Here is a 26,054-nt window from a genome sequence, read left to right as displayed (position 1 = left end):
TGTTCGTAAACTCAAGCGCACGAATACCTAGGTGTCTCATATGCAAGACTTGTAAAGGCTAAATGGCTATGATACACCCTAGACAAGCTAGGGATGAAAGAAAACTCAGGACTTCCATCTCAAACGACAAAAGAACTTGGGTAGCTTTATGTCAATTTAGGTGAAGTTTGGTGTACCTTTTACTGAGTTTATTGGATAGATCAAGGTCTAATAGTTTTTTGCTCCCTGAGGGCAAGTAGGAGAGTACCGTGATATTAACTACGGTTCATAAAGGGCCCGGCTGCTCAATCACCTTACCCATCAGAATGAAGAAGATGATGTCTACTGGGATCATATTGCCTGTATGTCGTTTCTTTGCTGGGGTGCGGTGTTTCATGCTTCTATGATGGTGGGATGTCCGGTGGGATGTCCGGGTCTGTTCTGATGGGCAGGGGTAGTGTCAATATACTGTAGCTGTCATTGTGACATTGTTTCTCAGGCTCTTTCAATGGGATATGTTCGGTCGGATATCACGTCAAATAGCAACTAGCTTTAACAACAGTCGGAATAGAGCTGATAGAATATCCTTCGTCGTGAATAATAGAATGCGAGATAAAATACTATTTTGTACTACTAATGGCACATGAGAGTGATGTGGATTATTTGACTTCAAGAATAACCCGCCTGTAGGTAGCAAGAGGCTTTTCTGTCGCATCGCGAAGAGCAAGAATAATGTGCATTGTCTAAAATGGAGTCAGTATATGTTTGGTTCATTATGAGGATTGACTTACATCGTTCAGACTCTTAGCAGTCTCCAGCTTGACGATACTTCCATCATCTTTGAGTCTTGTGATATTGACATTCGGGCTCTTGGGCGTCAGGATTGGCTTCATCTTGAGCAAGGGGTCAAAGCCTTCCAAGCCTCGTCCGTAAGCACCACCAGGCTCGCGGTAGTGGAACCAATCGTACTTGAGCTCATCGCCATCAGGGTCCCAACTGTTTGACGCATCAAGAACAACACTGCTGCCAGGCTTGTATTTGAGCTTCAACGGGGCAGTACCACAAGAGCCGTTGACGATAGCAACAGGTTGATGGTTGTTCTCGGAGTAATTGGAGTTGACAGTCCACTTCATACGAGCAGCAAAGTCAAACTGATAATCGTGGCGCCATCGCCAGATAGTTGCAAACTTACTGGTGAATGCCTTTCCGTTGGCGCCGACGACGTAGTCACTTGTGTCAGCATAGACGCGCGACTGGTTCGTGTGGTCAAGGAGGGTATACCGACCGCCCCAGCTTCCCCACTCAGGATGGTTCACGTCACCCAGGCCATTCTGAACGAGAGGTAGAAAAGCGGGCGTATCTCCCTCCATGATGAAAGACCAGTTGAGGTAGTGAGATCCGAGAGGACCAAGTCGGATGTTCTTCTCAAGCCAGTCGTTAGAAACAATGCTGGAATCTGGGCCGCCGTGGTCAAAGTTGCGGTATTCTTCGCCCGAGATGCCGTTCCATGCTGCAACTGTATACTCGCTGAAGCCGTGCAGAGAGACAACGTAGAAGAGTTGAGGATAGCGAAGGCGAATCCAGATACCGGTATCATCTTGATCAGAAATGGCGTAAACCCGAAGCTTTTCCACGAAAGCATCAACAGCATCTTCGCTTCTGGTGCGAGACACGTGCTGAAGAGCCTCAGCCAGAATCGCAGATCCGCCCCAAACAGAGACTGTGAGAGGATCGTCGACGCTCGCCTTGTCAGCAGTTTTGACAAGCGCTTTCGCACCATCACTCAGGCTCATATTGAGCGATTTTCGTCCATAAACAGGATGACCCTTGTGAACTCTGTCAAGAAGATACTTGTACGAAGGATAAGGCGCGTGAGATGGAACATTGGCGTTGAGGTTATTCACAACCTTCTTATAGCCATCCAAAACGCCAATGACAGACTCATAGTCGATTTTATCAGGCATCCACGTCGAAGTCGTCACAGAAATGCCCTGAATATCAATCTCATTGGCGTAAGTCAACAGCCGGACAAGACTCATCTGATCATCAGGCTCATTGCTAATATCGGTGAGCACAAATAATCTGTTTTTGTGCTCCGTGCGCGAAGTCGAGCATTGCTTGTCATGACTTGGTGCAGATTGGGCGAAGGGGAGTGCAGTGAAGAAGGCGAAAGCGCCGACGAGTTGAGAAAACATATTGGGCATGGTGTAGTTCAGCGCTGCTGAAGCGGTCCAGTCCATTGTGAGGAAATTGTTGTCTTTATAGACTGCTGATCGGGAACTGGTGATAAACCATGGCATTTGGAGCTTGGGTGCTTAGAATTGCTGAATGGAGTAACTTCGTCAACATTGTGCGCTAGGGACTTGCTTGATTCTTCAAGTTTAAGCACCATCCCCAGACTGGACGTCATGGACAGGGGTTGACTCCACATTCGATGGAGCGGTTAAGGAACCGCTGATTTCGGAATGTCGGGGCAATTTTTGAGAAAAAATGCGGGGGAGAAAAGTGTTGACCGGTAGATGAAGACATGGAGGTGTTCAAAACTGCCTATTCTGGTAGGTATTCACCGATTGATCCCCCTCATATCTCATGTTATGCTAACATGATTTCCTAATTGCAAATAGGCCTTGGGGGTCAGTGGAACAATGGACCTTGATTGTAAATCACAACTTAGCAAATATCGTGCCCTTATCATATGTATTGACAACCTCAAGTTCAACCTCGCATGGATAATCAGCTGCACAGTTCTAATAGACATAGGCCTGGACTGATATAGGAACCCGGACTGTTCCTCTACAGTTCTCCAACACTAGCCAAGCCAGTCTTACTTTGGCCACCCTCACCAGAAGCTACAAATTATTATGAACATGTATGCCGCGGATCCTGTGTGATAAGTTTAAGGGTTTGAACGATGCTTTACCCCCAAGGCACAAAGGTAAACAACACCAATGCGGAGCCTGAAACTGAGGAACTGTATTAAATGGCATCCTTCCTAAGATTCAACCTACTGTGGCTTTGCCAGAATGAATACTATAAACCACTGTAGCCATGATTCTGACCCACGTGGCACGCTAGTACCTTCAATGTCCGGCATCGGGGCTACCTCAAACCAAAAAGAGGAGCCACGTATGCCAAACCGTAAGAGATGTTACTCCCATAAATGAGTAGGGCCAGTAGTAGAGTAGTATAAGATTTACAGGCAATGTAATCTAAAGTAACTAATAAAGGTCGTTTACATCCTATAAGCACCTTTAGATTTCTATCTTACTGTATTATTTTTTAATATTTCTATAGATTGTCTTAATTTCCTTTACAGTAGCTTAAGAGAGGCTTCTTAATAATATATGTACCATAAAGCTCAAGCTAGAGTAGTAACCTGGTGACTGACCTTATTGGTCAACCTTACCTTTTCTATTAAACAGTTTCAACCTCAAGCTAGAGTATAGGGTACCTCAAGCTGTTTTATAATAAAACCTGCCTTATTACTATAGTTAGTAACGGGTCTCGAAATTGGGTTTAGACTAATTAATGGTCTGAAGATCGGTAAAACTCGTCATTGGCCCTGCTATTCAGGCCATAATTACTAAAACGCAAGCCAGGGCCCATTTCATAAAGGGTAGTCCGCGGGGTCCGTGCTAAGTTCGTGACGTGTAGGCCAAGCCATTTATGAGTAACTAAAACGAAGCTAACTTAACTCTACCCTGTAAGTCTGATTTCCCTAAGTATTCCTACTGAAAACGCGCCACGTTTCGTCAAATAGACTAATGAGGGCCTTCAGATTTCTATACCTATCTTTTGAAACGAACTTGCCAAGCTCGATCAACTTGGCTTGCACGGGCCTGCTATTATCTATTAATAATGCGGCTCTATCATAACGTCAGACAAGGATCGCATATCTCAACATCTCGGGGCAATTTATAAGTTATTAAAGCAGGCTATAGGGGTTTGAATAAGTTCATCCATTCCTAAGATCTTCCCGATCTAAAGAGTCATCGTTTATAACCTGATAGCAGCGCACCACATGCTCACCTAAAAAGTCTAACTGGCACAAGCTCTTGCCGGCACTGCATTCTACGATTAGCCAGCCTTATTGTCCTCCAATCACACCTCTGAGAAATGCACCTAGCGGAAATGGAGCGAAAATCCGGGCGACATTGGTACAAGAGCAGATTAAGACGGGGCTGAGCCTCCAGAGTTGGACTCAAGAGTCAACAATAGATCTGCAAGGTAGGATTGATTAAACTAACGATAAGGTACTGTCTAACCCGACAGACTTGTCTTTTTCGCAGTATCCGAAGCTACGGGATAAACGGGTATCGGCATACTCTCGTATATCATGCAGGACGGTGCCGAGTGGGATCCCAACAAGGGTATTGTTTGACCCGGGCTCATCACCTAGCATTTTCCAGTTCCGTTTAGCTCATGAGAAAAATTAAAGATAAGATAAGGTATATTTTCTAAACTATCAAGCTTCACTTGTAAGCTAGACTTCTCACAAGAATGAAATATTTATCACCAGTACTAGTAACTAAACGGGGTTTCCAACAGCTGTGGCTGAATGGCATCGAGAGTAACTTGTTTTCAAAAGTTGATACCGGGAAGCTGTCTCCACCAGGCGCAGTAAGCCTTCAGCCTTCCAAAGGTTGTCGTTTAATGGCCTGTAACCTTGAGGCAGACACCAGTAGCAACGAGGAAACCGGTAAGAGGCTTGGCGGCGCATGCTAAGAGCTCCGCGATAATGACAGCACCGCTAACCTCGGCAGCTGTTGGGCTAGCGTTTCCTGCAACACGAAGGTTGTTGGCTCGTAGTGCAACTGCAGAGCATGAAGAAATGAGACCTCCCGCGGTAGTTGCAGCTGCACCGATACAGAGAACACAAGAAGCGGTATTCTGGCAACGAAGCTCATCTTCCGCTGCCTCAACTGTGACTGTGCTTTGGTAGGATTCTGCCTTCTCCCTGATGATGGCGGCATCTTTATCAGCAGTCGCCTGGTCACGCTTAGAAAGCGATCCAGGCCCCTCGGAAATGGCTTGGTGGAGGAAATAGAACACCTTGAACTTGGTTTCAGAGTCCAAGCTGGTGAGAACCTCGACTGGCTGCCCGAGAGCAGGAGCCCATTTGGCGATATCAATGCTTGTGAGATGCTCAGTAGTGTTGCTCATCAGGAGTTCGTCGACTGCTTCGACGGAAACCTGCAGACGGGGAGCCACAACAGCCGCAAAGGAGGGCTGAGGATTGGCAGCCGCCAGTGCGGCGCTGGCGACGAGGAGGAGAGGGCTGATGATTTCTGATACAAACATGGTGGATAGAAGGTGTGTTTGAGGGTTGTGTGTAATAGACCGAAGCTTGGAAAGATGTTTGAGATGGTTGCTCGATATTGAAAACGAGCATAACTGCTGAGCTTTATAGATTTCTGACCGCATTTCTTGACCTCAAAACGAACTAAAATTTTCTTTCAACTTGTAAATAAGTCGTCTTGTGAGAACTGCCGTCGGACCGAACGGCAATAGTTTTCAATACCATCTTTGAACCGTTAAAGTCCATTGCATGGTTAGATCACATAGTATACTACGAGAGTAATGGTGGGGGTTTTTCGTATGTTTCGTAACCCCTGTTAATTCAGACGCCTTCCACATTCGGCGACAGCCCGAAACCGTCTGAAATAAAGTTCATCTGGTGCACAACTCTAACTATGCTGTAACTCGTATTATAATACAAAATTGAGATGCTTCACCCCACTACGAGATCGGATATCCCGTGGAGAAAGACAAACGGACTCCTAGATATTGTTTCTAAGCGAAGCCGAGCTATCATACCATGGCCTCAAAAACAGAATTAGAGAAGCCGATTCTGCCGTGCGCCCGCAACCTCGTCTGACATACCTAGTGATTAAACTATCGTGACTCGAAGAGCTCCAGGAGGATATAAAAGCCAGCTCTATCCATTGAAACCTCACTTACCTCTTCTCCCATCGGCCCAGCAAACACTTCCTCTTCCTTGTATCCAGCCTACCTCAAATACTGCTTACTCTAAGCCATTTTCACAACTTTCAGTATGTTTCCGATGCCCCCAAGGATACTCGAACCTTTCTAACACGTGAACAACCATGAAGTTCTCTACTGTTGCCACCCTTGCCTTTGCCACCAGCTCTCTTGGTGCTGCAATTGAACCTAGGGGCCGTGTCGGCGTAGTTCTCGTGACTTGCCCCACGGAAGGCTCCCCAGTTACCGCTTCACAAATGGCCGGCGTCTACAGCCGTGCGTGCATCAATATCTGGCATTGCGAACACTCTGTCGCTCCCATTCAAGCCAACAATGAGTGGGTTGGCTCCTGCATCAATTGCCCTAGCAACATTCCCGCGGCCTCGGACGGCTGCATTTTGGCGCCCCAGTAGATGGCCTTAGGGTTAGGGCCCTGACTTGCCAGGAGACCATCTCACCTTGCAACGCCCAAGTACGAGTTTCATTCTAGATGGCTGAAGTTGAACTTTGATTTTGGACAGAAGAGAGTTAGGAGAGGATAAGGAGGTATACCAATTCATGTTGGCCAGCCCTGCGCATGTCTCCAAGGACCTAGGGCTATATGCTTCACTTGCGATATTCGCTTAGAAACAGATCTCTTAATTCAAATATGTCCCCGCTCTTCGTGTGCCTCTAATTGTCGCGTACCTCTTCTCAAGCATGTAGAGTAGAGGTGCGCTGCATTTCCTTACCTCGGCCTGTGAACCGAGGACGCAAAGTACACTGTGTTTCTTCCACAAAGGTCCGAGCCAACTATGTTAGAGACCGTGTTCTTCAACATCCAAGTGTATCTCCTAAGAGGCGCGTGAGGCGCATGGGGCGCATGATATGAGCCATCTGCTGTGGGGCTATCAACTCAAAATAACACTATAGATTAACAGCCGTTATACTCAGTTTCCTAATTCGAGCGGGATGACGATATATCTCTCCGCGATAATGAACCCTGGCACCCATCAGCCTTAGGGCTCTTGTGTAGGAGCATATGCGCCTCATCTCATGAATTTAGAATATGAACATAGAGACTGGCTTAACGTAAGAAGGTTTACTTCAGATTAGCATATTCACCTTTCAACAATTATCTTTTCTCTGTTCAGCTGGCCACTAACGTGGCCTTTATGACAGAATTCCAGCAGATGTCCCGTCACTGTCAGAATTGGCGGGGTGGAGGGGCAAAACGCTTAGTCCTTGTTAATTGAATGAGAACTAAAGAAGCATTTTCTGATATGCCGCTCTTGTTAACGTTAAATATTCTTTGTCGCAGCTGCATATAATGCAGACTCTGTCAGATCTCATCAACAAAGGACATTGCATAAACTTGTGAGAAGTGATCAGTCACTCCTCTTGAAAGAATCTGAATTCCTTCACTGTAATCGCCAGTGTCATTGAAGTAACTAAATTAATCACTATAAGATGTGCACTTTACTATCAGTCCTGCTGAGGTTGATCCTTCAAACATCCCCATCCCTCGCCGTGAACTTATCATTGGTACTGGGCTTCTCTCCTGTGATATCGACTCATCTTTTTTCTACAAGCACAACTCTCTCTATCTGTCACCATGCCACATTCTCCACCTTCCAAGCCCTCGTCTGACAAAAGCGGTCGAGTTGCACACCTCTACCTGGATGAATCCAACTTCAAAATCAGTGGTGCAAAAGCCGAAGAGAAGCGTCGCCGTCTTGACCCCAAAAGACACTTAGACTGGCATTACGACATCCGCAAGCTCAGAGGCATCATCCGCAAAGTCACCGGAATGAAAGTCATCAGTGTCTATGGATCTAACCTTCATCGAGGTCGCGTATATCAAGATCTTGTACTTCATTCTTCCCGTTTATTCAACTTTCATCGGAAAGGAAAGGGAGGCGAGAAAAAGGTTGATACGAACCTAGTCAGAGGTATATCACTAGATGCTACCCACCTCCCGAAATCTAACAAGACTAATGTTTTTGTCCTTGTTTCTGGAGATAGAGACATGACTCCAGCGGTTGAATATGCTCTGGAGTACGACTACGATGTGCATGTTTTGCTTGGCAAGACTCTGTGTCTGACGAATACAAAGAACTTCCGCGCAAAGACCTTATCGAACTTACACTTCTGGACAACTTCCTCGTCACTCTCACCATGGCGAGGTCTAGTGTTCGTATGTGGAAACTTCTCTTCCCTCGCAATTGTGTTGTACTTCTCAACCCGTGGCATGTTGTTGGTCAATTGGTCGACAAGCTCGCTTCATCCAACATGTATCTCATTCAGAGTTTGAATGATGGAAGCCGGCCCCATAATGATGTTGTGGTTTTGCCTCACAAAAGAGTTCGAGATCCGGATATCCGACTTCGTTTCATGCTAGAGGACTTCAAAGAGAAAGGGTTGATTGCCATGACTTTGGCTGAGTATTCTCTTAGCTCACACCAGATCAAGCTTTTTGGCTCTTAAACGCTTTTGGTCGATAGGTGTTGTTCATGAGTCATTTTGGTAAGCTGAGCCCTTGTGGCTTAGCTGTTTGGACGATGATACTTTATTAGATCGCTCGGTGTTCTGTGTCATTTTTCGGGTCTGGGTCTGTGTTTCGGTATTACACTTGCTTAGGTTCTCAAGTTATGGCTGTTAGGGATATTCTGTAAGGTAGGAGTTGGCGCATACACGATAGATGGTCCTTGCTAGGTTCTGTGCTGATTTACGTCATTAAAAATATGCTCTTGTGGAGTTCTGTCTCTATTACTGCAGAAGCCGGGTATCCTCATCCAAAACACCGAAAAGACTCCCTATTTCCTTTCCAATCAACCTTAGTTCGTCGACAACCTGTCCAGTAACAAGCGCATATGCGTAGAGCAGTGCATAATCTTTCTCCTCGACAAGTAGCTGACTTGATTCACTGCCCTCACCACCCTCGTTTATCAATCTACGAGGATGTTCCTTTCTGAACTCAAAGATCTTGCTCAACAAGTTCTCGCGTGCTGACACGATACTTGGTGTAGCATCAGCGAAAGGGTACTCCAGCATCGTTGAGCTGGCGACCACTTGGAAAGCTTGACAGATGTGATCGCATAGAATGGCACGCTCACGAGCGGTGTATTCAAGTAAAGCCCTCTCACCTTCCGTGAGATGACCTTTTCGACAGGCAACAAGACTCATGTTGTAAAAGCCATCAAGGATGCGCATAGTGCTTTTCAGCACACGGCCGTAGACTTCCATGGGAAACGGGCCTCGTAACTCAAACTCTGAAGCGGCGGCTAGTCTCAAGCTATCCAGGTTTGCAGCATACCTTTGCAAGGCAGCTTGTTCGCCTGACTTGAGATAGCTTTGAGACCCTTCACTGCGAAAGAGAACGGTGAGGGGCCCTCGTTTCCAGATCAGACCCATCTGCAGATGAAGCACTGACAGACTCTCTTTGAACTTTCGGCGGGCTGATATGGGCCATATGAGTCGGCAAACCACCAGACCCCAAATGATACCAGCTGTGACGGCAATGGCTCGGCGATTGGCGATCTCCACGATATCAGGTTGACTGAACTGCCCATCTTCCGTCGCGTCGTTCCCATCTGCCTTCCTCTTTACTCTGTACGCGTACAATGTAGAAACATTGTACGCAAGAAGACTGATTCGTCCCAGAGAAGCCTTGCCATGCTGAATGACAAGGTAAAAATTGATAAAACTCGTCAGCCAGCCAAGAGGAATCAGTGCCAAGGCGTAACCATGGCTGATCTTCCAGTTGATCACGGAGAATACAGCTCCGAATATCGTTCCGATGAAACGAGCCAAACTAACGGTGTTGGCAGCTCCAACAGTGAAACTGCACACGATTATAAAGGATAAAAGACCCCATTCACCACGCCATTCGGTGTATAGCTCTCTTGTTTCCTCAAGGAAGGCTAGCATGGCCCATAGAGCAGCTCCAATTCCAACTTTGAGGCCGAACTGAACTAGTCGCAGTCAGTGAATGAACACAGGGAAAAAGAGAATGGACCAAACTTACTATCATCTCGCGCCATTTTCTTAAAAAGCGCTGAGATGTTTCTCCAGAACCAAGCCAGTATCTTATTCAGATCAGGCGCATTATACCACGTCCTCAAATCCACCGGCGCAGGTACCGCAGCTGAACCATCAAGTACACTAACAGATCTCTGCCTCGTCCGCATCAGTGAATCAGCAGCCTCTGTAGACTCAAATAATCTGATCGCTTTGTTCCGATCTTCTTCAGCACCTGTCTTCCACCAGAGCAACCATCTCCAACTTCTACTCTTGCGTATAATCACATACTCCAGATCATCCAGAACATCGAGGTACTGAAGAACGTCCTCGCCGAAGGATTGAAGACTGAAGGTGAAGTGGCCGCACGCTGCAGCGACTTCTTCCAGATTAGCGCGTGTTGATTCGTGAGACGAAGCCATTTGTTCGATTCGATCATAGAGCCCTTGTAAGGCATCTGATCTGGCTGTGTCAAAGGTACTCAGCGAGTCCATCAAATTGCGCCGTAGGTCCTCATCGACGTTAATTTCGTAGCTGGGCGGCTGTCCAAACTGCGGCTCGTGAAGAATTCTGCAAAGATTCTGTCGCACACCTGTCATAGACATAGTGATCGATTGGTTAAACTGCTCGAACAGCTGTCGCGCCGTATTAGGTGAAGCCGTGCCTGATGCTCTTGGACTCAGTAGCTTGGGATGCTTGAGCTGTTCAAGCTGAGTGTTCGTCGCGTTCCTCAAGCCACCCAGCGCCTGTGCCAAGGTCTCCATAGATCTCGCAACAGTCCTCTCATGCTCGTAAATTTCTTCATGTCCAAGGAAATAATGCTCAAACTTCGCTTCTCTCATGTCCTTCATCATTTGAGAATAGGATTTCGCATAATGTGTCGATGCTGCTGTAAATCCATCCGACACCAGACCTTCTTCAGATCCACTGAGGAAACTGTTGGTAATCATGTATAGCATATCTCCTAGCGGTATCGAGACTCGATTCATCGTCTCTCGCAGTGACGTGCGGGCGCTCGTTCGCCAGAGCAGCAGATTGACTGCCGTCGTAGTCGTGATACCCATGACGAGCATCTTGAATACCTGGAGTACCTTCTCGTTAGAGAATACGTTGGACATTACGTGACTTTCTTTGGTCACGACTCCGATTATCGCGAGAGCTGCAAGGGTGCTGCCGACGTTGACGAGAGGGTTCAGCATCCTCTGTTTCACCCAACCCATGAAGCCAAACCCACCACCGATAAACACCACAACAACCAAAACATGCGATAGCGTCACCAAATGCATCGTCGATCCGAAAAAGACCGAAGTAACCATTGACAACAGCGAAACCGCCTCTGCGTAAGCAACGGCAACAACAGCAATAAGAATAGCCTCAATCATCGATCCCACCGACCTCGCAGGGTGAAAATACACCGTAATAGTAGCAACAACATGTTTACCCTCCGGCTTGCCCAGAAAGTTCGCCAAAAACGGTACAAAAGTCGCAAGGCTGGCGATGGTGTAGGCAACAGTGCACTTTAGCACGCCACGACCATTTGGCGTGTTGAGCCAGAGTTGAGTGCGCGCCAACGAGTCGGAGATGCCATTTCGAATGGTCTCGCTTAGAGGCGGCATGTCGTGAGGTGGTGACTATGGGTTCGTCATGGTGTTGATGTTGGTGTTGATGATGATAAAAGTATGATGCCGTAGTTTCCGGGCTGAGTGGTTTGATGGGGTCATGTGATTGGTCAGATGGTGAGATTTGGGTGGTTGGTTGGTTGGTTCTGAAAACGTCAGATTCGTTTTAGCTTCGACATCCACCCTCACGTTTGGGGACTTGACTTCATATCATTACTGAGAAAATTAAGGAAATGTTTCTGAAGAAAAAATAACTTCCTGGCTCTCCACAGATGGCCATCTTTGGAAGCTTTTCTTACTAAGCTATTTTCACGGATATCCAAGACAGCAAACGTAGATCTTGAGTGAAAGGCCTCAATGAATCGGCGGGATAAAGCCTAGACCTGCGGAATAAGTGTGTCGACTCGACAACCATTACAACAAGAACAAGGCCAAAAGATGCGGCTTATGATGATGCTCCTACTGAATTTAGCTAAGCGAAACTAAACTTCGAGTAGTTCTTAAGAGAGGTTTCCAGCAAGGCCAAATCACACGAACTGTACGCAAAATCTTAAATGTAACAATGCGTTTGTTTTCCCCATAACTTAGTCGCTAAAGTCTCTTATTTTATGTGATATTTAAAAGTCAATAGCATAAGTCTACCACCCAGAGTGAAGAGAAAACATCTTAGCTTTCATATCTCTCGCTCAGAAATCATAAGCTTTCAAGATGAATCGATCAAACTTCCATTTCCCAAACTCAAGATGAAGGGGGAAATATATATAAACCAGCTGCGAGATCAGTTTTTGGACTTACATACGCAATCCATTTCATTCTTGTCGCAGCACATCATTCACAAAAATGGTCCGTCAACACGACACCGATTCGCTCGATCTCGAAAAGAGCCCCTCCCTCGACTTTGAGAGCTCTTTCCCATATGTTGATGTATCTTTACAAGACGGTATTGAAGACACCAATCGTCAGGCCATGGATAGGCCCCCATCCATTCGCCCCTTATCTTACCGATCAGCGTCCTTCGTCATGGACCATGAGTCAGAGTGGCGTGCTCGGCTCTGTGTCTTTGGCTCATTCCTCTTTCTATTTTGCTCCTCTGGTACGTCTTACATATCCCCAAATCATTCATCAGACCTCTGGCAGACTTTATTAACACCAAACCCCAGGTTTCAACGGCTCCATCGGCACACTGCAGTCATACTTCAGTGACAACCAACTCAAAGACAACACCAACAGCCAAATCGGCTGGATCATCGGTGTATACCTATTCCTCGCCTGCGTCCCCAGTTTCCTCTACGGCTCTCTTCTCGACCGCTATGGTCCTCGACTCCTAAGCGCAATCGGAGGTATTCTCTCGACCGCCACTTTTCTCATAATGGGGCAGTGCAAAACATACTGGCAGTTCATGGTTTTTTTCGGTGTCTTTGGCAGTATCGGCACTGGTATCAACTGCACTGTTGCTATTGGAGTGGTGGGAAAGTTATTCGTTCGTCGACGAGGATTCGCTATGGGCATTGCTGTTACGGGAGCTTCCCTTGGTGCTACCATCTTTCCAATCATTCTTCACTCGACTTTTGAGCATCTTGGTTGGACTTGGTCAATGAGGATCGTGGCGATAGTTATTGCCGCCTCGACGAGTGTTGGATTCCTTTGTTTTCTGCCCTTCGAACGTCTTGTCTTGGGCACCGACAACTATGACCCGTATGCAAATACAGGTTCGGTATTTGATCTCTCGGCATGGAAGAGCTCCAGCTTCTTTTTCGTGGCTTTCAGCATGTTCCTGATGGAGTTTGTCAACTGTGGCATAGCCGGTCTGCTCCCAGCTATATCGACCAGCGCTGGTTTCACTGCCAAGGACGGATTCATCCTTCTTTCGGTCATAGGTGGAACCTCATGTGTCAGCCGCTTAATCATGGGCCGTTCAAGCGATCGCATTGGAGGAATAAACGCAATGGTCATCACAATGGTGCTCATGGTCGTTCTGATGTCCACCATTTTCTTCCCTTTTACTACATCCGGCCGCCCCTTTTTCTACGCATTCGCAGCACTTTGGGGCCTCCTCTCAGGATCTTTCTACACAGCGGCTCCAATTTGCGTCGGCAAAACATGCGCTGCCAGGGATTATGCGAGATATTATGGTATGTATCTAACCAGCCGATTTTGAGGACATGACTAACAATTTCTCAGGCTCTACCAACTTGCTTGTAGGAGCGTCGCTTCTTATCGCCAATCCCTTGAGTGCCCTCATGTTGGAGAAGGCGGGCGTAAAGCCTCTGGCGTTCCTCTATCTTGGTGTTACCCTTGCTGCATTGGTGTCGATTGCGGTAGCTCGTGGACTTGTTATGGGGAACTTCCTTTTTCTGATGAGGAAAATTTAGGAGGTGGTCTATTTTTGACTTACGTTTTTTAAATTGGATAAATGCAATGCGCGGTGGATCAGGGGGCAACTATTTGTATATGGAGCGATTGTTTGCGAGTTCTCAGCGAGATATGTTTTTGACACTTGAGATCTGTGGTTGAGAGCTTATGTACACGAAACAGATCATAGTTTGTACATTCAAGATTGGAAAGCGGTTATATTTGTATTATATTACGTAGCGGAAATGCAGAAAGATACATTACTCGGAATCACGATGTAATCTAGGGGAGCAAAGAAAACTTGGGACCTTGATCCTAAATAATAGTAACACTTGATATTGGTACAAGTTTATGATACCTTCATTCAGTTTAGCATACCTTTGCCAAGTCTGCTTTGAAACTCTACATCAAGGTCTGATGTTTCTTGCTCCCCATTGATGATCCGAAGTCGGTCGTCGGATCGACTTCAGGCCGGCTCATGGGTCATAGCGCACAGTTCACCGTTCAGCTCGGCATCTGCACCAGTAAGAACATTCCATGTTATCTAATCGATCTGATCTCTCTCCAGCATCGCGCATTAGACTCAAGCCATCAAGCTCTTGGTGGCGTGTTTGCGGGATCAATTCCGCCTTACAAGCTCAGAGTACCTCGTATTGCTTCCATTCAATCGAGATTTGAGATGCTTCACAAGACTGGCAAGCTGGCAAGATGGTTCAATTAATTCACATCCTTGTTCATATGAAAAATAGCGGGCGCTCTCAAAAACACTAACGGATGTTCGGCTGTTAAGGTTAATTGTGACAAGGTACAGAGTTTACCCAGGCTAGTGCTCTAGTCCGGAATGCTCCGTCTTGCTGACTGCCGACCTTGATGGGTCTGTGCTGTCACTGCCTGTCAGCTGAGATGATGCCGGGCCTTCCATGAAAATGAGCATGTATATAAGCTGAGGCGGTCCTGTCATCGGCATCGGGGATGTAGGCTTGACCCTAAGTAAACATGGATAAGCAGCCTCAAAAGGTGGCTGTGGTCGGCCTCGGTGGGTATTCCGGGTATCTTAATTGAAGATGGGGCACTGACACAACCCAGGCATCGCTGGCCTTGTCGCGGTCAAAAACTTACTCGAAGTCGGTTTCGACGTGACTGGATTTGAGCGCAGTGGGTATGTCGGAGGTCTTTGGCATTACACCGAGCAAGACAAGACATCAGTCTTACCGAGTAAGCACACACCTCAAAGCCGCACAGAATGAATGCGTCGCTGACAAGCCCCACGGTACCATCATCAACATCTCTAAAGAAAGGGTACCTAGCGAACCTCATGCTCTGTATGTCGTGGCAGAAATGCTGACTTCTGTAGGCCTCCTTCACAGACTTCCCATACCCAGACTCCACGCCCAGTCATTGCCCGTCCGCCAAAGTGCAAGAGTATATAGAGTCTTATGTAGACCACTTCAACTTTCGCGATAAGCTTCGTTTGGGTGTATCGGTAGAGAAAGTGCGACGCGATGACGCGGGCAATCGCTGGGTGGTAGACATCAAGGGCTCTGAGCCAGAATATTTCGACAAGGTCATCATGGCGACGGGCGGAAACAATCGTCCTCACATTCCCAAGGTCGAGGGCATGGAGCAATTTGAAGGCGACGTTCTACATTCGCGCGCCTTCAAACGGTGTGTCATTATGATCTCTGTTGGCTCGCAAGTTGACTAACGATGGCGATAGACCAGAACTCTTCAAGGGCAAACGCGTGGTAGTTGTCGGTGTTTCCAATACCGGCGCAGACACTGCAGCAGCTCTTTGCGGGCATGCCGAAAAGGTATGGCTATCTCGCAGCCATGGTGTTATAGTGGTTAGTCGCCCAAGATCAATTGCCCACGCCACAATGCTCATTGTCGCAGATCCCACGGAAGCGCGATGGCATCCCATTCGACCACACCCTCACAGCGCGCACAATGGCCTTCATGGGAATGTTTGAGAGTGCCTTTCCTCGTCTATACGAACTCATCTTCAATGCGATCTGCAAGAAAATGCAGGACAACGCGTTCAAGATAAGGCCTGAATGGGGTCTTTCTCCTGCAATTTCCGTCCTGCACGCTCTGCCCGTCATATCGGACAATCTCATTCCTCTGCTGGAGTCGGGCGACATCACATCAGTACCGAAGATCAAGCGTGTCACAGGGCCCAGAGAGATTGAGCTGACGGATGGAAAGCGTCTAGATGTTGACACGATCATTTGGTGCACCGGATATGAGGCAGATTTCAGCCTCCTGGACCCAAGCGTTGATCCCACGCGCAACACAACGCCAAAATGGGCAGAAGCAATCGGATCTCGTGGGAAACCTCTTCCACGACTTTATCAGAACGTGTTTTCGCTCGATTACCCAGATTCACTGGCCTTCATGGGCAATCTCCTCGTCGCAACAAGCGCATTTCCCATCAGCGATATCTGCACCATGGCCATCGCTCAAATCTGGAAAGAAAACTCTCCCCTCCCCTCAATTGACGAAATGAACCGCGCCACAGATAAGCACCACGAGACAATATGTAAGCTTGCCAATAGAGGCAGCGTGGTTCCCGGTTGGCTGCGACAGTCTGACTGGCTTGCGTGGGCTGACAAGGCAGCTGGGTCACACGTGTATGAACATCTCGGGTGGGGATTGAAAGGATGGAAGCTGTGGTGGAATGATCGCGCGCTGTATAGGATGTTGATGGATGGGATCTTTACGCCGTTTGTGTGGAGGGTTTTTGACGGGGAGGGCAAGCGGAAGAAGTGGGATGGGGCGAGGGAGGCGATTGAGAAGGTTAACGCTGAGTTGGCGGCTGCAAAGGCGAGGAATAAGAACAAGAAGAGTCGGTAGATAGTCAGGCGTTGCAGCGATAGATAGGGTTGAGCGGGCTGCAGTAGAAGTTTGACGAATATGGTGGAGCGGAAGCCAAGAAGCTAAGATCTGACGAGATAATTTAAGCATAACAATGGAGATCCTACCAGGTTTGTTCTTATCCGAACCGGGCGCTGAATGGTTCCGTTTCTGCTGCATTTGTCATGCCTGCGGGCTTTTTGTTACACCGTCTTGGCGAGAAGCCGTGCATGTCCAACAGACCAGTCGTAGGTTGCAGGGTTGAAGATAATCGTCCTCATTGAACCGACCCTGGGTGCATCTTACTCAGATATGGAAGGAGGTTAAGCCGAAAAACGTTATGCCAACGTTATGCACAATGTTACGGATGCAGATCATCCTGCGCGACCTACTCTGTGTGATGCGATTGAGGGTGAAGCTTGAGTATAAATGACAGAGTAAGACGTGATGAATTGAGCACATAATTCACTCCAATTGTATTGTGCAACACGTGGTTTATCTGTCTCATATAAGCCGGAAAGATGTCGCAACTCAAGAATTACACTTACGAAGGCGTCGGCGAGTTTCTCACCAACTTCCTCAACTATGCCCAAGCTGTCCGTGTCGGCGATCAACTCCAGCTCAGTGGTCAAGGTAAACCCCACGCCGCTTAAATTCTCATCCCCAAAGACTGACATACGATCTCAGGCGGCTGCTTCATTAAAGACGGTGGCCTCGTCTTCGCAGAGACTCAACTTGAGCAAATTGACCTGGCTTTCGAGAATGTGGACAAGGCGCTAAAGGCAGCTGGTGGAAAGGGCTGGGAGCAGGTCTTCAGAGTGAACTCGTACCACACAGAAATCACACCAGAAGTCGGACAGAGAATGGCGGAGAATTACAAGAAGTGGATGCCGAATCATAAGGTCATTTGGACGCAGATTGGAGTGAGGCAACTTGGTGTTCCGACGATGTACTGTGAGATTGAAGTGTCAGCATATGATCCGGAGGGGGCAAACAAGGAATAAGCTTCAAAGATGGACAAATACACTTCAGATTAAACAGACTACATGAGAAAACAAATTTACTGAGTTATAAATATCAATGGACCGTTCGGTCAATTTTGTTAAACCAATGATTAGCGATAGGACACGCTTTTCCTGCCATCGACTTTGTTCATGCTCCTTTAGGGTAACGCAAACATCAGTGACGCAGCATGCTGACTAACGACTCCGAGATCGCCACTGCCTCGTTTAGGTTTAGCGCGGGTCAATCATTCGCGCACGAAGGATCTTTTTTTCTTTGCGACATCATCGTTTCATCCACCGCACAAAGCACATCTGCATCCCCAACCACACAAAATGCCTCCGCGCAACAACAGGCCGCGCAACTCGCGTCCCGACTCGCGCCCAAGAAATGACCGTCCTCTGCGCCCCGATGCCGACAGCTATCGACCTGGTGACAGGTACGACTTGCCTCCTCGACCGCCCCGCGATAATTATGGCCACTCCGATTCATACCGCCCGCGCGTGCCGCAGGGCGACTTTACCTTTCGCGTAGACAAGCCGGCTGGCATGCCTGATTTCCCGGCTGATTACCGTGGGCCGTCTGATAGGAGAGGGCCGCGTCGCGATGGTGGTCGTGGTGGCCGAGGTCGGGGCAGAGGAGGAAGGAAATGGCAACCTCCGCCTCATCCGTCTGAACGCGCTCTGGTATCTGGAGCGACTGCGAACATGCCCGAGGAACGACTTGGTGAAGAAGGCGCTGCCAAATTCCGCGATGTTGATGAGCTATCAGACGACGACGAGCTGGAAATGGACATCTCTTCATCCTCCGAGACAGAAGGACCTTCCAAGAAACGTGCCAAAACAGGAGACGATGGATCCGGCGATGCTGCACCTAAGTGGTCAAATCCCGATCCCTACACTGCCCTCCCATGCCCCGACGAGAGCACCCGCAAGAAGCGGGATATGGTCAAGCTGATCCGAAAAGCGCGCCTGGAAGACCAGTCAGAGAAACTGGCTGCTTCAACTGAAGCCGAGGACTTTATCTCGTTTGACCTGACAGAAGACGAAGAAAGCAGTGAAGAAGAAGAGGAAGCACCACCGCCTCCCCCGCGTGAACCTCCCCCGCCACCGCCTCCGAACGCGCCCTCCGGACCGAAAGCTGAGACTGCGCGTCTGCCCGAGAAACCACGTGCGCCCGCTAATGGAACTTTGGATACGTCGCGAAGAAATGATCCGCTGGGATCTCGTAAGCGAACTGCGGATGATGAGATCAAGCCTCCTGATTATGGACAATTGAAGAAGGCTACGACGAAGCCTTCGAAGGGTTCGCTTTTGCCCAGTTGGCAGCCGAAGACAACAGAGGACCCTTGTCCTTGGGATACTGTCGATCACTCTGCTACCATGAACATGCCATTCCGGTAAGTTGAATCGCCCTTTCTATCGCCTCAGTCGTCATGGACCCGCACTGCTGGCCAAGCTTTCTCCCCGCTCCTGTACTTGGACTAACGTATACAGATTACACAAAGAGATCATCGACTTCTACGAATACGTCCGACCCCGCGATTTCGAACAGCGAATCCGCGACAACCTCGTCGAGAACCTCCGAAAGGCCATGCGACGCGACGGGAGGAACTTTGCGAGCGCATCGGTCCACCCCTTCGGTTCCTTCATGTCAGGCCTTTACCTCCCCACCGCAGACATGGATCTGGTGGTCTGTTCCGCAAGCTTCATGCGAGGCGGTCCACCAACGTACCTGTCGGCAAAGAGCTGGCTGTACAAGTTCCAGAAGTTCCTCACCAGTCAACACGTAGCTGATCAACACTCCATCGAGGTTATTGCCCACGCTAGAGTCCCGTTGGTCAAATACGTTGACAAGCAGACTGGTCTAAAGGTCGATGTGTCATTTGAGAACTTGGGTGGTGTCAACGCTGTCGACACGTTTCTTGAGTGGAAGGCCCAATATCCTGCCATGCCTATCCTGGTAACTGTGATCAAACATTTCCTGCTCATGCGTGGTCTGAATGAACCTGTAAATGGAGGAATTGGTGGTTTCACAGTGATTTGCTTGGTTGTCAGCATGTTGCAGCTTATGCCACAGGTACAAAGTCGAAACCTCATCCCCGAGCATCATCTCGGCGAGATGCTTCTTGAGTTCTTCCACCTCTACGGGCGCGAGTTCCGCCACGACACCAACGCCATCTCCCTGACCAGACCAATTGGGTACATCCGAAAGGTACGTCTTGCACCCCTCCCTGCTCTTCTATTCTTTACTGACAATCCCAGTCCGAGGTCCGAAGCCTCACGTACAAGAACTACGACCGCCTCTCCATCATCGACCCCAATAACTCGGGCAACGACATCTCCGGCGGTTCATCCAACACCGTAGCAATCCTCGACCGCTTCAAAGGAGCCTTCCAACTCCTACGTGACAGGATGGATGAGATTGCCCGTGATCCCAACAAAGGCAACATTCTTGAAGTGATTCTCAAAGGCGACTACTCCTCTTTTAGAATGCAGCGAGATTTCCTCCGCCACGTACATGAGAAGCACATCGGACCTTGTTCTTCCTGATCCTACATTCCCTGAACACGATCAAAAAGCCCATATTGATACCCCCTAACCGGTGTTGTGCATATTATTTGATGCTGGAGTTTTTTGTGTTCTTTTGCCGGCTATGGATATTTAGACGGGGTGGCTTGGAAGACGTCATGATCTTCGCATTTTTTTTTTCTGTTATTCACATTGCATTGTGTATAGTAACGCCGTGATGAAGAGGGGACGGGATGTTTTTTGGGGGGACTGGCGCAGATTATATTTCCACTGAGAGGCGCTCACGCATCGGCCTAGTGGCCCAGAATTGGACGACGATATTTATTCACCACGACTCGAACTTGATCTACTAACCGATGCAGTGACTTGGCTACTAACATTGACGCAGTGACATGACACACCACTACGCTGACGATACTTGCAGACTTTGTTCTTGAGAGAGTGCGGAATGCACTCGACGTCCTTTCTTCGGTTTATAGCTGTTGAAAAACTCGTTGTTTCTTGGACAACACTTTTTCTCACTGCTTCTCTGCTATATGCAGGGCTGTGGAGAGGATTGAAGATGGTGATGGTGTTGAAGCTGAGATCTGGTGGACGTGAAGGTGTCGAAGGAGAATGAGGGACGGTACCGTCGCTGGGGTCGACTCGGTTGAGGTTGCAATATCAGGACGAGGGCGACGAGTATTTTGCCCGTATTGTTTTTTTCTCGTGTTCTTTTACCTTCGTGGCCTGGAGGCTGAAGCCTCTTTTGATCCCTCAACCTAATCACACAGCAATATCAGGACATGGCAGATAGGACTCTGTCCAATACACAGCAGAGGGAAAGGGAACGTCCAACCTTAGATACAACTGATTCATTTTCTTATTTAGATAGGTATCCAGAGTTTTGTTGTCCAAAGCGCAGTAGATCTCAGATGCAGATCCATGCAGCTGTTTAATTAACAGGCAGGGGACTATCGACAGTGGCGTCGCCTTAGCCTCAGACTATTGACTCTAGCTCAGGGCATCAGCGTTCTTAAATCTGAATCTCCCCTGATTGATCCCCATTTCTTTCCTTCCTCACCTCTTTAGTTTCCGTGCATCTCAAAATGCCTTCGACAAAGTCCATCGCCGTCGTCGCGACCCTCGCAGCAGGCGTCGCCGCAAGCAACTGCAAACCATCAAAACCCACCACCACCACCTCTGCTCCCACCACAACATCATCATGCCCCGCCTACACGCTCATCTCAGAGCCAACCGAGGACATCAACTGCAACGTACGCGGTGAACCCAAAGAGGGGCAAAACCAGGTTCTGGAGAGTTTATACCTGGACGATTGCGCGCAGAAATGTAAAGAGTTTGATCTTTTCAACTGCGAGCTTATTAGCTTTGAGGAGCCGGCTTCGCCAGAGGAGCAGGGAAGTTGTACGCTGTATCCGGATACTGAGATTGTGGAGAGGCCGAGGGGGGGAGAGGTTGTTTATTATGATTCGAGGTGTTTTGCATGTTATACGAGGGGAGGAAGGGGAGGAGGGAGGAAGTTTAGGGGGAGGATTAGGAGGAGTTAGATGTTTTTCGTGATGGATTTATGGTGAATGTTGTGCTTTTTGGTTGTGGTTGAGGTTGCGCTATTGGCTTTTCGGGAGGTCATTTTTCATGAGGTTGGCTTATGGTGAGTGAATTCGACTTGTTGCGGTTCATCCAAGACTCATTAGTGTAGATAATGTGTTTTACTTAGGTACCTATTCGCATGAATCTTATCAGATAAGAACATCTCGATCTTGGCATTGTCTAAAAACAGTAAGCGACCGATCGGCCGTGAACCTTGATGGAACCTCCACTGGAGAAGAATTGGTCCAATAGAACTGGCGACATTATTAAGGTTAATTTTGAACCCGCTACACATTTCGGTTTTTCTCTCGTTCATTGGCAATTTCCAAAATCACGAGAAGTGAGTCTTAGCAACGTTGACTCAGGGATACTGTGGCTAATCGGTGGCTTTAGTGTTTGACTACCTCTGGGGCGATACGAGTAAAGAGGAGAAGAGGCTGATACGAAAACTTGGTGAGTGACTCCAACCTTTCGACGGGACACAACTAAAACTCAGCAGATTTCTTTATTCTTGTAGGTCACTCATCTCTTAAGCTCATGTTTGCTTCTAACGGAACGAGACTTTCTGTTGCTTCAGCTTCTTTTTCAATCATCTTGGTACGTCTCCTCATTGTAGCATCCATGACGTTCTTCTGACGTGGGAGTCACAGACAGACAAGCCTTTGCGAATGCATATGTGAGCCCTCCAAAGAAACCTGTGCAATGACTCTGACTGAAGGTGCAATAGGTAGCCGGTCTTAAAGAAGCCCTCGAGCTGAGTGGTAACCAGTACAATGTTCTCCTCTCGATGGCATCAGCAGGGTACGAACTCGCCCAAACCTCAGCCCAGGACCAACTGACAGATTTTGCAGCATGCTGGTCGGCCAAATACCCAGCAGTATAATCATCCATAAGATACGCCCTCGAATCTGGATGTCTTCTATGGTCGTCGTATGGGCAGGCCTCACCATGGCCAGTGCAGCTTGCAAGACATATGCTCAACTCTGCGCCGTGCGCTTCCTGATGGGCCTCGCTGAAGCAAGTACTTATGCTGGCTCAATTTACATCATGGGATCTTGGTAGTAAGTCTCACAACTCACAAGTTCACGAGCAAAGCTGACAATCTGACAGTAAATCCAACGAAATCGCCAAACGCACCGCCATGTTCACGGTCGCTGGTCAAGTTGGCAAAATGTTCGCCGGAGCTATGATGGCTGCCATTCACGAGTCAATGGAAGGTCATGCCGGGCTCGAGGGCTGGCAGTGGGTGTTTTTGATCGACGGGATTATTACACTGCCTGTTGCTATCTTTGGATTCCTCTTCTTTCCGGATGTACCTGAGTACACGGACGCTTCATATCTGAGTGATAAGGAACGACAGCTTGCGCTTGATCGACTACCGCCTAAGAAGGAAGACGGTCATGATATACAGGCGTGGAGTCTTGTGAAGAGGGTCATGGGACATCCTTTGCTGTGAGTAATCTTCATTCTTTGATCTGACCACTTACTAATGACGTGGACAGTTATGTCTGCTGCGTCTTCTCGGTCCTCGGTTCCGCACTTCAGTCCTACGTGGTGCAGGGGCTCATGCTTTTGTACCTCAAGTTCCGCAAGGATATTGATGGTTTCACCCAGTCTGAAGTCAACACGCTCCCCATCCCAACTCACGCCGTCGGTATTGTCGCTGAGCTTTCTGTTTCATTCTTCATGGATCGTTATAACCGGAGGATGTCGCTTGGCTTTCTGCTTTGCTCGATCCAGATAACTTGCAGCATTGTACTGCTGGTTCCAGGAATGTCAGTTGCGGGCAATCTCACCGCACTTTACCTCTCAGCCTCAGCATACGGGATCAATCCTCTGTTGTATGGGTGGTCAAGCAACATCTTAGCCCGGACAGCAGACGATGCCGCTCGAAGTGTGACTCTGGCTTCAATGGCGGCAAGTGATGGATTACTGTGGACATTCTGGGGCATCGTCATGTTCCCAGCGGATCATGCACCTTACTGGCGAAATGGGTACATCGGGATGCTGTGTGTTAGTGCTGCCATGGTTGGCTGGCTATTTGTTGTTCGCTGGGTAAGTTTGTCCCCATTACTATCATGCGTGGTCTGATGATATCTAGCTCGATCGTTACACCGCAGAAAAGTATCCTGCTGGAGATCATACAAGCGCCTCGTCTCTGGTAGTGACGGAGGTGAACTACTCCACAATGGATCAAAATAAGGCAGTTTGAGGCTTCACGGAAGAAAGTGTTTGTCTCGAAAGAGTTTTGACATGGTCTAGGAAAAGAGGCAATCTAGCTCGGACACCATGAATACAACACCGTTTTCCCTCCAACAACCTGGGCTACTGCCATGCCCTTTTGTGCTCATGTCTCAAAATGGAGGAAGAAACGAAACTGCCCTCTTACGATCCGTCCCTCAAGTTTCCATCACTGCAATCCATCCTTCTCAAAATAGAGTGAGCTTCTTCTCGAGTTCTTCGGCAATCTCCCAAGAGAGCTGGAAAGGAGTCTTGGGTCCTTCAGGATTCAGGATCCCGATTTTGTTGCGCTTCTTCAACGGAGAACGACGCATCTTGCATGACTTACAGAGACGCATTACAGCAGTGTTCTTGGCCTTGCAGGCCTTGCAAACCCACGCGCGGAGGATCTCTTTTGTTTCAACATCAAGGATGGGAATGCCTCCAACATTACGCTCAGGTCGACCTTTGAGCTGAGCCATGGATTTCAGATCAGAGAAGTTTCCAGAGATAGTAGTTGGTCCCTCGTCAAGCGAAAAGAATGGGTGACCAGCTTTGGCGTACGTAGCGGCTGAGATAGGGCTCTCCGGGGGTTCCTGGCCCGTGACTCGCTTAAAGCTGACACTGTTTAGGATCTGCACATTTATTGTGATTTGGGATGTCTTTTTGTATTCGCCCTTAGGCTGCTCGACGATGTTTTGACGGATGAGACCGCCAGCGGCGATGTTCATCTCTTGCTCTTCAATCATCGAGCTACCACCACGAAGACGGGCAAAAAGATGAAGAAGTGCTCCCTAAGGTTCATATTCAGGTTAGCATCGAAAAGACGCCTTGATCTGGCAAGATGATGATTCCAACATACGTTCTTAAGATTGTAGTCACACAATCTCAGCTTGTCTGCGAGATAGTTAACTGACTGGAGTCTTGAATTGATGAAAAGAATAGTGCATACTTTTGAGGTTTTGTGATGCCCAGACCAAGGTTTGGCACGCAACATCGACGCCAACCTTTGCTTTGACGAACGACTTCAGTGTTTCGACCCTACTGAAACGCGAGAGAAAGTAGTTGGATATTTTGCCGTCGAGCTCTTTGACCATGACGTTTATGTTGTCTTTGGGACCAGAGAGGAGAGGATCGAGGCGCGTGATGTCAAACTGAATACCTGCGGAGGTCTCTTCACCATTCATCTGGTACTCGACAGAAGTACCAGTCCCAATCGGCATGGCCACGAATTGTTTGACTTGGCCGGGCGCGGTAGCTACGCCATCAATCCACTTCTGATCGGGAACAACAATGTAGTCCTGGATACTCTTGTCTTTCTTCAAGAGCTGGCGCCGACGAAGCTCGGTCGCATGATTTGGAACGTTGGGCTCACCAGAGACGATATTGACGTTTCCGACGTGGATCCTGATGGCGTAGGTCTTGGTACTCTCAAAGTCGATCCATAAAGCCTCGCGTTCTGTTACAAGAAATGTCAGTGTTGTTCAATGAGAAGAGCCCCGGAGTACTTACGATACATGGGGATGAACATGCCGCCTTTCTGTGCCATTGATAGAGGAAGCGTTCTAGCATAGTCTTGGATCTTGAATAGTGGAAAAGCGCCCTGATCCGGTGGGAGGCCGCTGGTGTTTTTGTTGTCAGGGACGCGGATTGTGCGCCTGAAGGTGATAGTCAAGTCATCGAGTGTGACGCCTTCCGACACAGTAACTTTCGGAGTCCACGGGGTCAGTTCTTCAATCATCTTGTCTGCTGCCCTGTCGGAGGATGAAAAGTGAAATGTTGATTGTGTTAGAGGAAGGATTGCTTAATTGAGCAGAATGAGTTCAAGAAGTTGGCTCGGTGATGTGCTAAAACCCTGCTGTGAAAGTGTCGTATATTGAGCACAGCAGTCAAGTAGCAGTGATATGAAGGTGAAAGGTGAGAGAAT

General features: G+C 48.2%; 11 protein-coding genes across 11 annotated transcripts; 7 read left to right on the top strand and 4 right to left on the bottom strand.

The window, feature by feature from the left end:
• Positions 1–638: 638 nt before the first annotated feature.
• Positions 639–2,219, bottom strand: FPRO_09984 (uncharacterized protein; the record flags this gene model as incomplete). The annotated part of the gene is made up of 2 exons (XM_031233434.1): positions 639–722; positions 771–2,219. 2 exons carry the CDS (start codon positions 2,217–2,219, stop codon positions 639–641), a joined length of 1,533 nt encoding a protein of 510 aa, XP_031083272.1.
• A 2,410-nt stretch (positions 2,220–4,629) lies between these two features.
• On the bottom strand, positions 4,630–5,280 carry FPRO_09983 (uncharacterized protein; the record flags this gene model as incomplete). Its single annotated transcript, XM_031233433.1, has 1 exon — positions 4,630–5,280. One exon carries the CDS (start codon positions 5,278–5,280, stop codon positions 4,630–4,632), a length of 651 nt encoding a protein of 216 aa, XP_031083271.1.
• Positions 5,281–6,086: 806 nt separating this feature from the next.
• On the top strand, positions 6,087–6,374 carry FPRO_09982 (uncharacterized protein; the record flags this gene model as incomplete). The annotated part of the gene is made up of 1 exon (XM_031233432.1): positions 6,087–6,374. The coding sequence occupies one exon, from the start codon at positions 6,087–6,089 to the stop codon at positions 6,372–6,374; it is 288 nt and encodes a 95-aa protein (XP_031083270.1).
• A 1,181-nt stretch (positions 6,375–7,555) lies between these two features.
• Positions 7,556–8,427, top strand: FPRO_09981 (uncharacterized protein; the record flags this gene model as incomplete). The annotated part of the gene is made up of 2 exons (XM_031233431.1): positions 7,556–7,892; positions 8,057–8,427. 2 exons carry the CDS (start codon positions 7,556–7,558, stop codon positions 8,425–8,427), a joined length of 708 nt encoding a protein of 235 aa, XP_031083269.1.
• A 282-nt stretch (positions 8,428–8,709) lies between these two features.
• Positions 8,710–11,576, bottom strand: FPRO_09980 (uncharacterized protein; the record flags this gene model as incomplete). Its single annotated transcript, XM_031233430.1, has 2 exons — positions 8,710–9,914; positions 9,968–11,576. 2 exons carry the CDS (start codon positions 11,574–11,576, stop codon positions 8,710–8,712), a joined length of 2,814 nt encoding a protein of 937 aa, XP_031083268.1.
• An 843-nt stretch (positions 11,577–12,419) lies between these two features.
• FPRO_09979 (uncharacterized protein) lies at positions 12,420–13,951 on the top strand (the record flags this gene model as incomplete). The annotated part of the gene is made up of 3 exons (XM_031233429.1): positions 12,420–12,672; positions 12,740–13,711; positions 13,761–13,951. The coding sequence occupies 3 exons, from the start codon at positions 12,420–12,422 to the stop codon at positions 13,949–13,951; spliced, it is 1,416 nt and encodes a 471-aa protein (XP_031083267.1).
• A 976-nt stretch (positions 13,952–14,927) lies between these two features.
• Positions 14,928–16,784, top strand: FPRO_09978 (flavin depend monooxygenase that catalyses the oxidation of rubrofusarin to 9-hydroxyrubrofusarin; the record flags this gene model as incomplete). The annotated part of the gene is made up of 6 exons (XM_031233428.1): positions 14,928–14,967; positions 15,018–15,146; positions 15,202–15,230; positions 15,286–15,596; positions 15,649–15,775; positions 15,825–16,784. 6 exons carry the CDS (start codon positions 14,928–14,930, stop codon positions 16,782–16,784), a joined length of 1,596 nt encoding a protein of 531 aa, XP_031083266.1.
• A 521-nt stretch (positions 16,785–17,305) lies between these two features.
• FPRO_09977 (uncharacterized protein) lies at positions 17,306–17,788 on the top strand (the record flags this gene model as incomplete). The annotated part of the gene is made up of 2 exons (XM_031233426.1): positions 17,306–17,417; positions 17,472–17,788. 2 exons carry the CDS (start codon positions 17,306–17,308, stop codon positions 17,786–17,788), a joined length of 429 nt encoding a protein of 142 aa, XP_031083265.1.
• A 333-nt stretch (positions 17,789–18,121) lies between these two features.
• Positions 18,122–20,338, top strand: FPRO_09976 (uncharacterized protein; the record flags this gene model as incomplete). The annotated part of the gene is made up of 3 exons (XM_031233425.1): positions 18,122–19,185; positions 19,283–20,000; positions 20,051–20,338. The coding sequence occupies 3 exons, from the start codon at positions 18,122–18,124 to the stop codon at positions 20,336–20,338; spliced, it is 2,070 nt and encodes a 689-aa protein (XP_031083264.1).
• A 1,067-nt stretch (positions 20,339–21,405) lies between these two features.
• FPRO_09975 (uncharacterized protein) lies at positions 21,406–24,119 on the top strand (the record flags this gene model as incomplete). Its single annotated transcript, XM_031233424.1, has 10 exons — positions 21,406–21,859; positions 22,301–22,360; positions 22,407–22,420; positions 22,468–22,504; positions 22,558–22,583; positions 22,635–22,708; positions 22,759–22,968; positions 23,018–23,359; positions 23,410–23,962; positions 24,009–24,119. The coding sequence occupies 10 exons, from the start codon at positions 21,406–21,408 to the stop codon at positions 24,117–24,119; spliced, it is 1,881 nt and encodes a 626-aa protein (XP_031083263.1).
• A 217-nt stretch (positions 24,120–24,336) lies between these two features.
• On the bottom strand, positions 24,337–25,868 carry FPRO_09974 (uncharacterized protein; the record flags this gene model as incomplete). The annotated part of the gene is made up of 4 exons (XM_031233423.1): positions 24,337–24,921; positions 24,990–25,024; positions 25,080–25,586; positions 25,640–25,868. The coding sequence occupies 4 exons, from the start codon at positions 25,866–25,868 to the stop codon at positions 24,337–24,339; spliced, it is 1,356 nt and encodes a 451-aa protein (XP_031083262.1).
• Between the last annotated feature and the right edge of the window lie 186 nt (positions 25,869–26,054).

This window comes from Fusarium proliferatum (genome assembly GCF_900067095.1).
Source record: "Fusarium proliferatum ET1 genome assembly, contig: FPRO_scaffold006, whole genome shotgun sequence".
Lineage (NCBI taxonomy): Eukaryota > Fungi > Ascomycota > Sordariomycetes > Hypocreales > Nectriaceae > Fusarium > Fusarium proliferatum.
The sequence above is the reverse complement of the archived record's forward strand: the minus strand, read 5'-3'. Positions and strand labels throughout refer to the sequence as shown.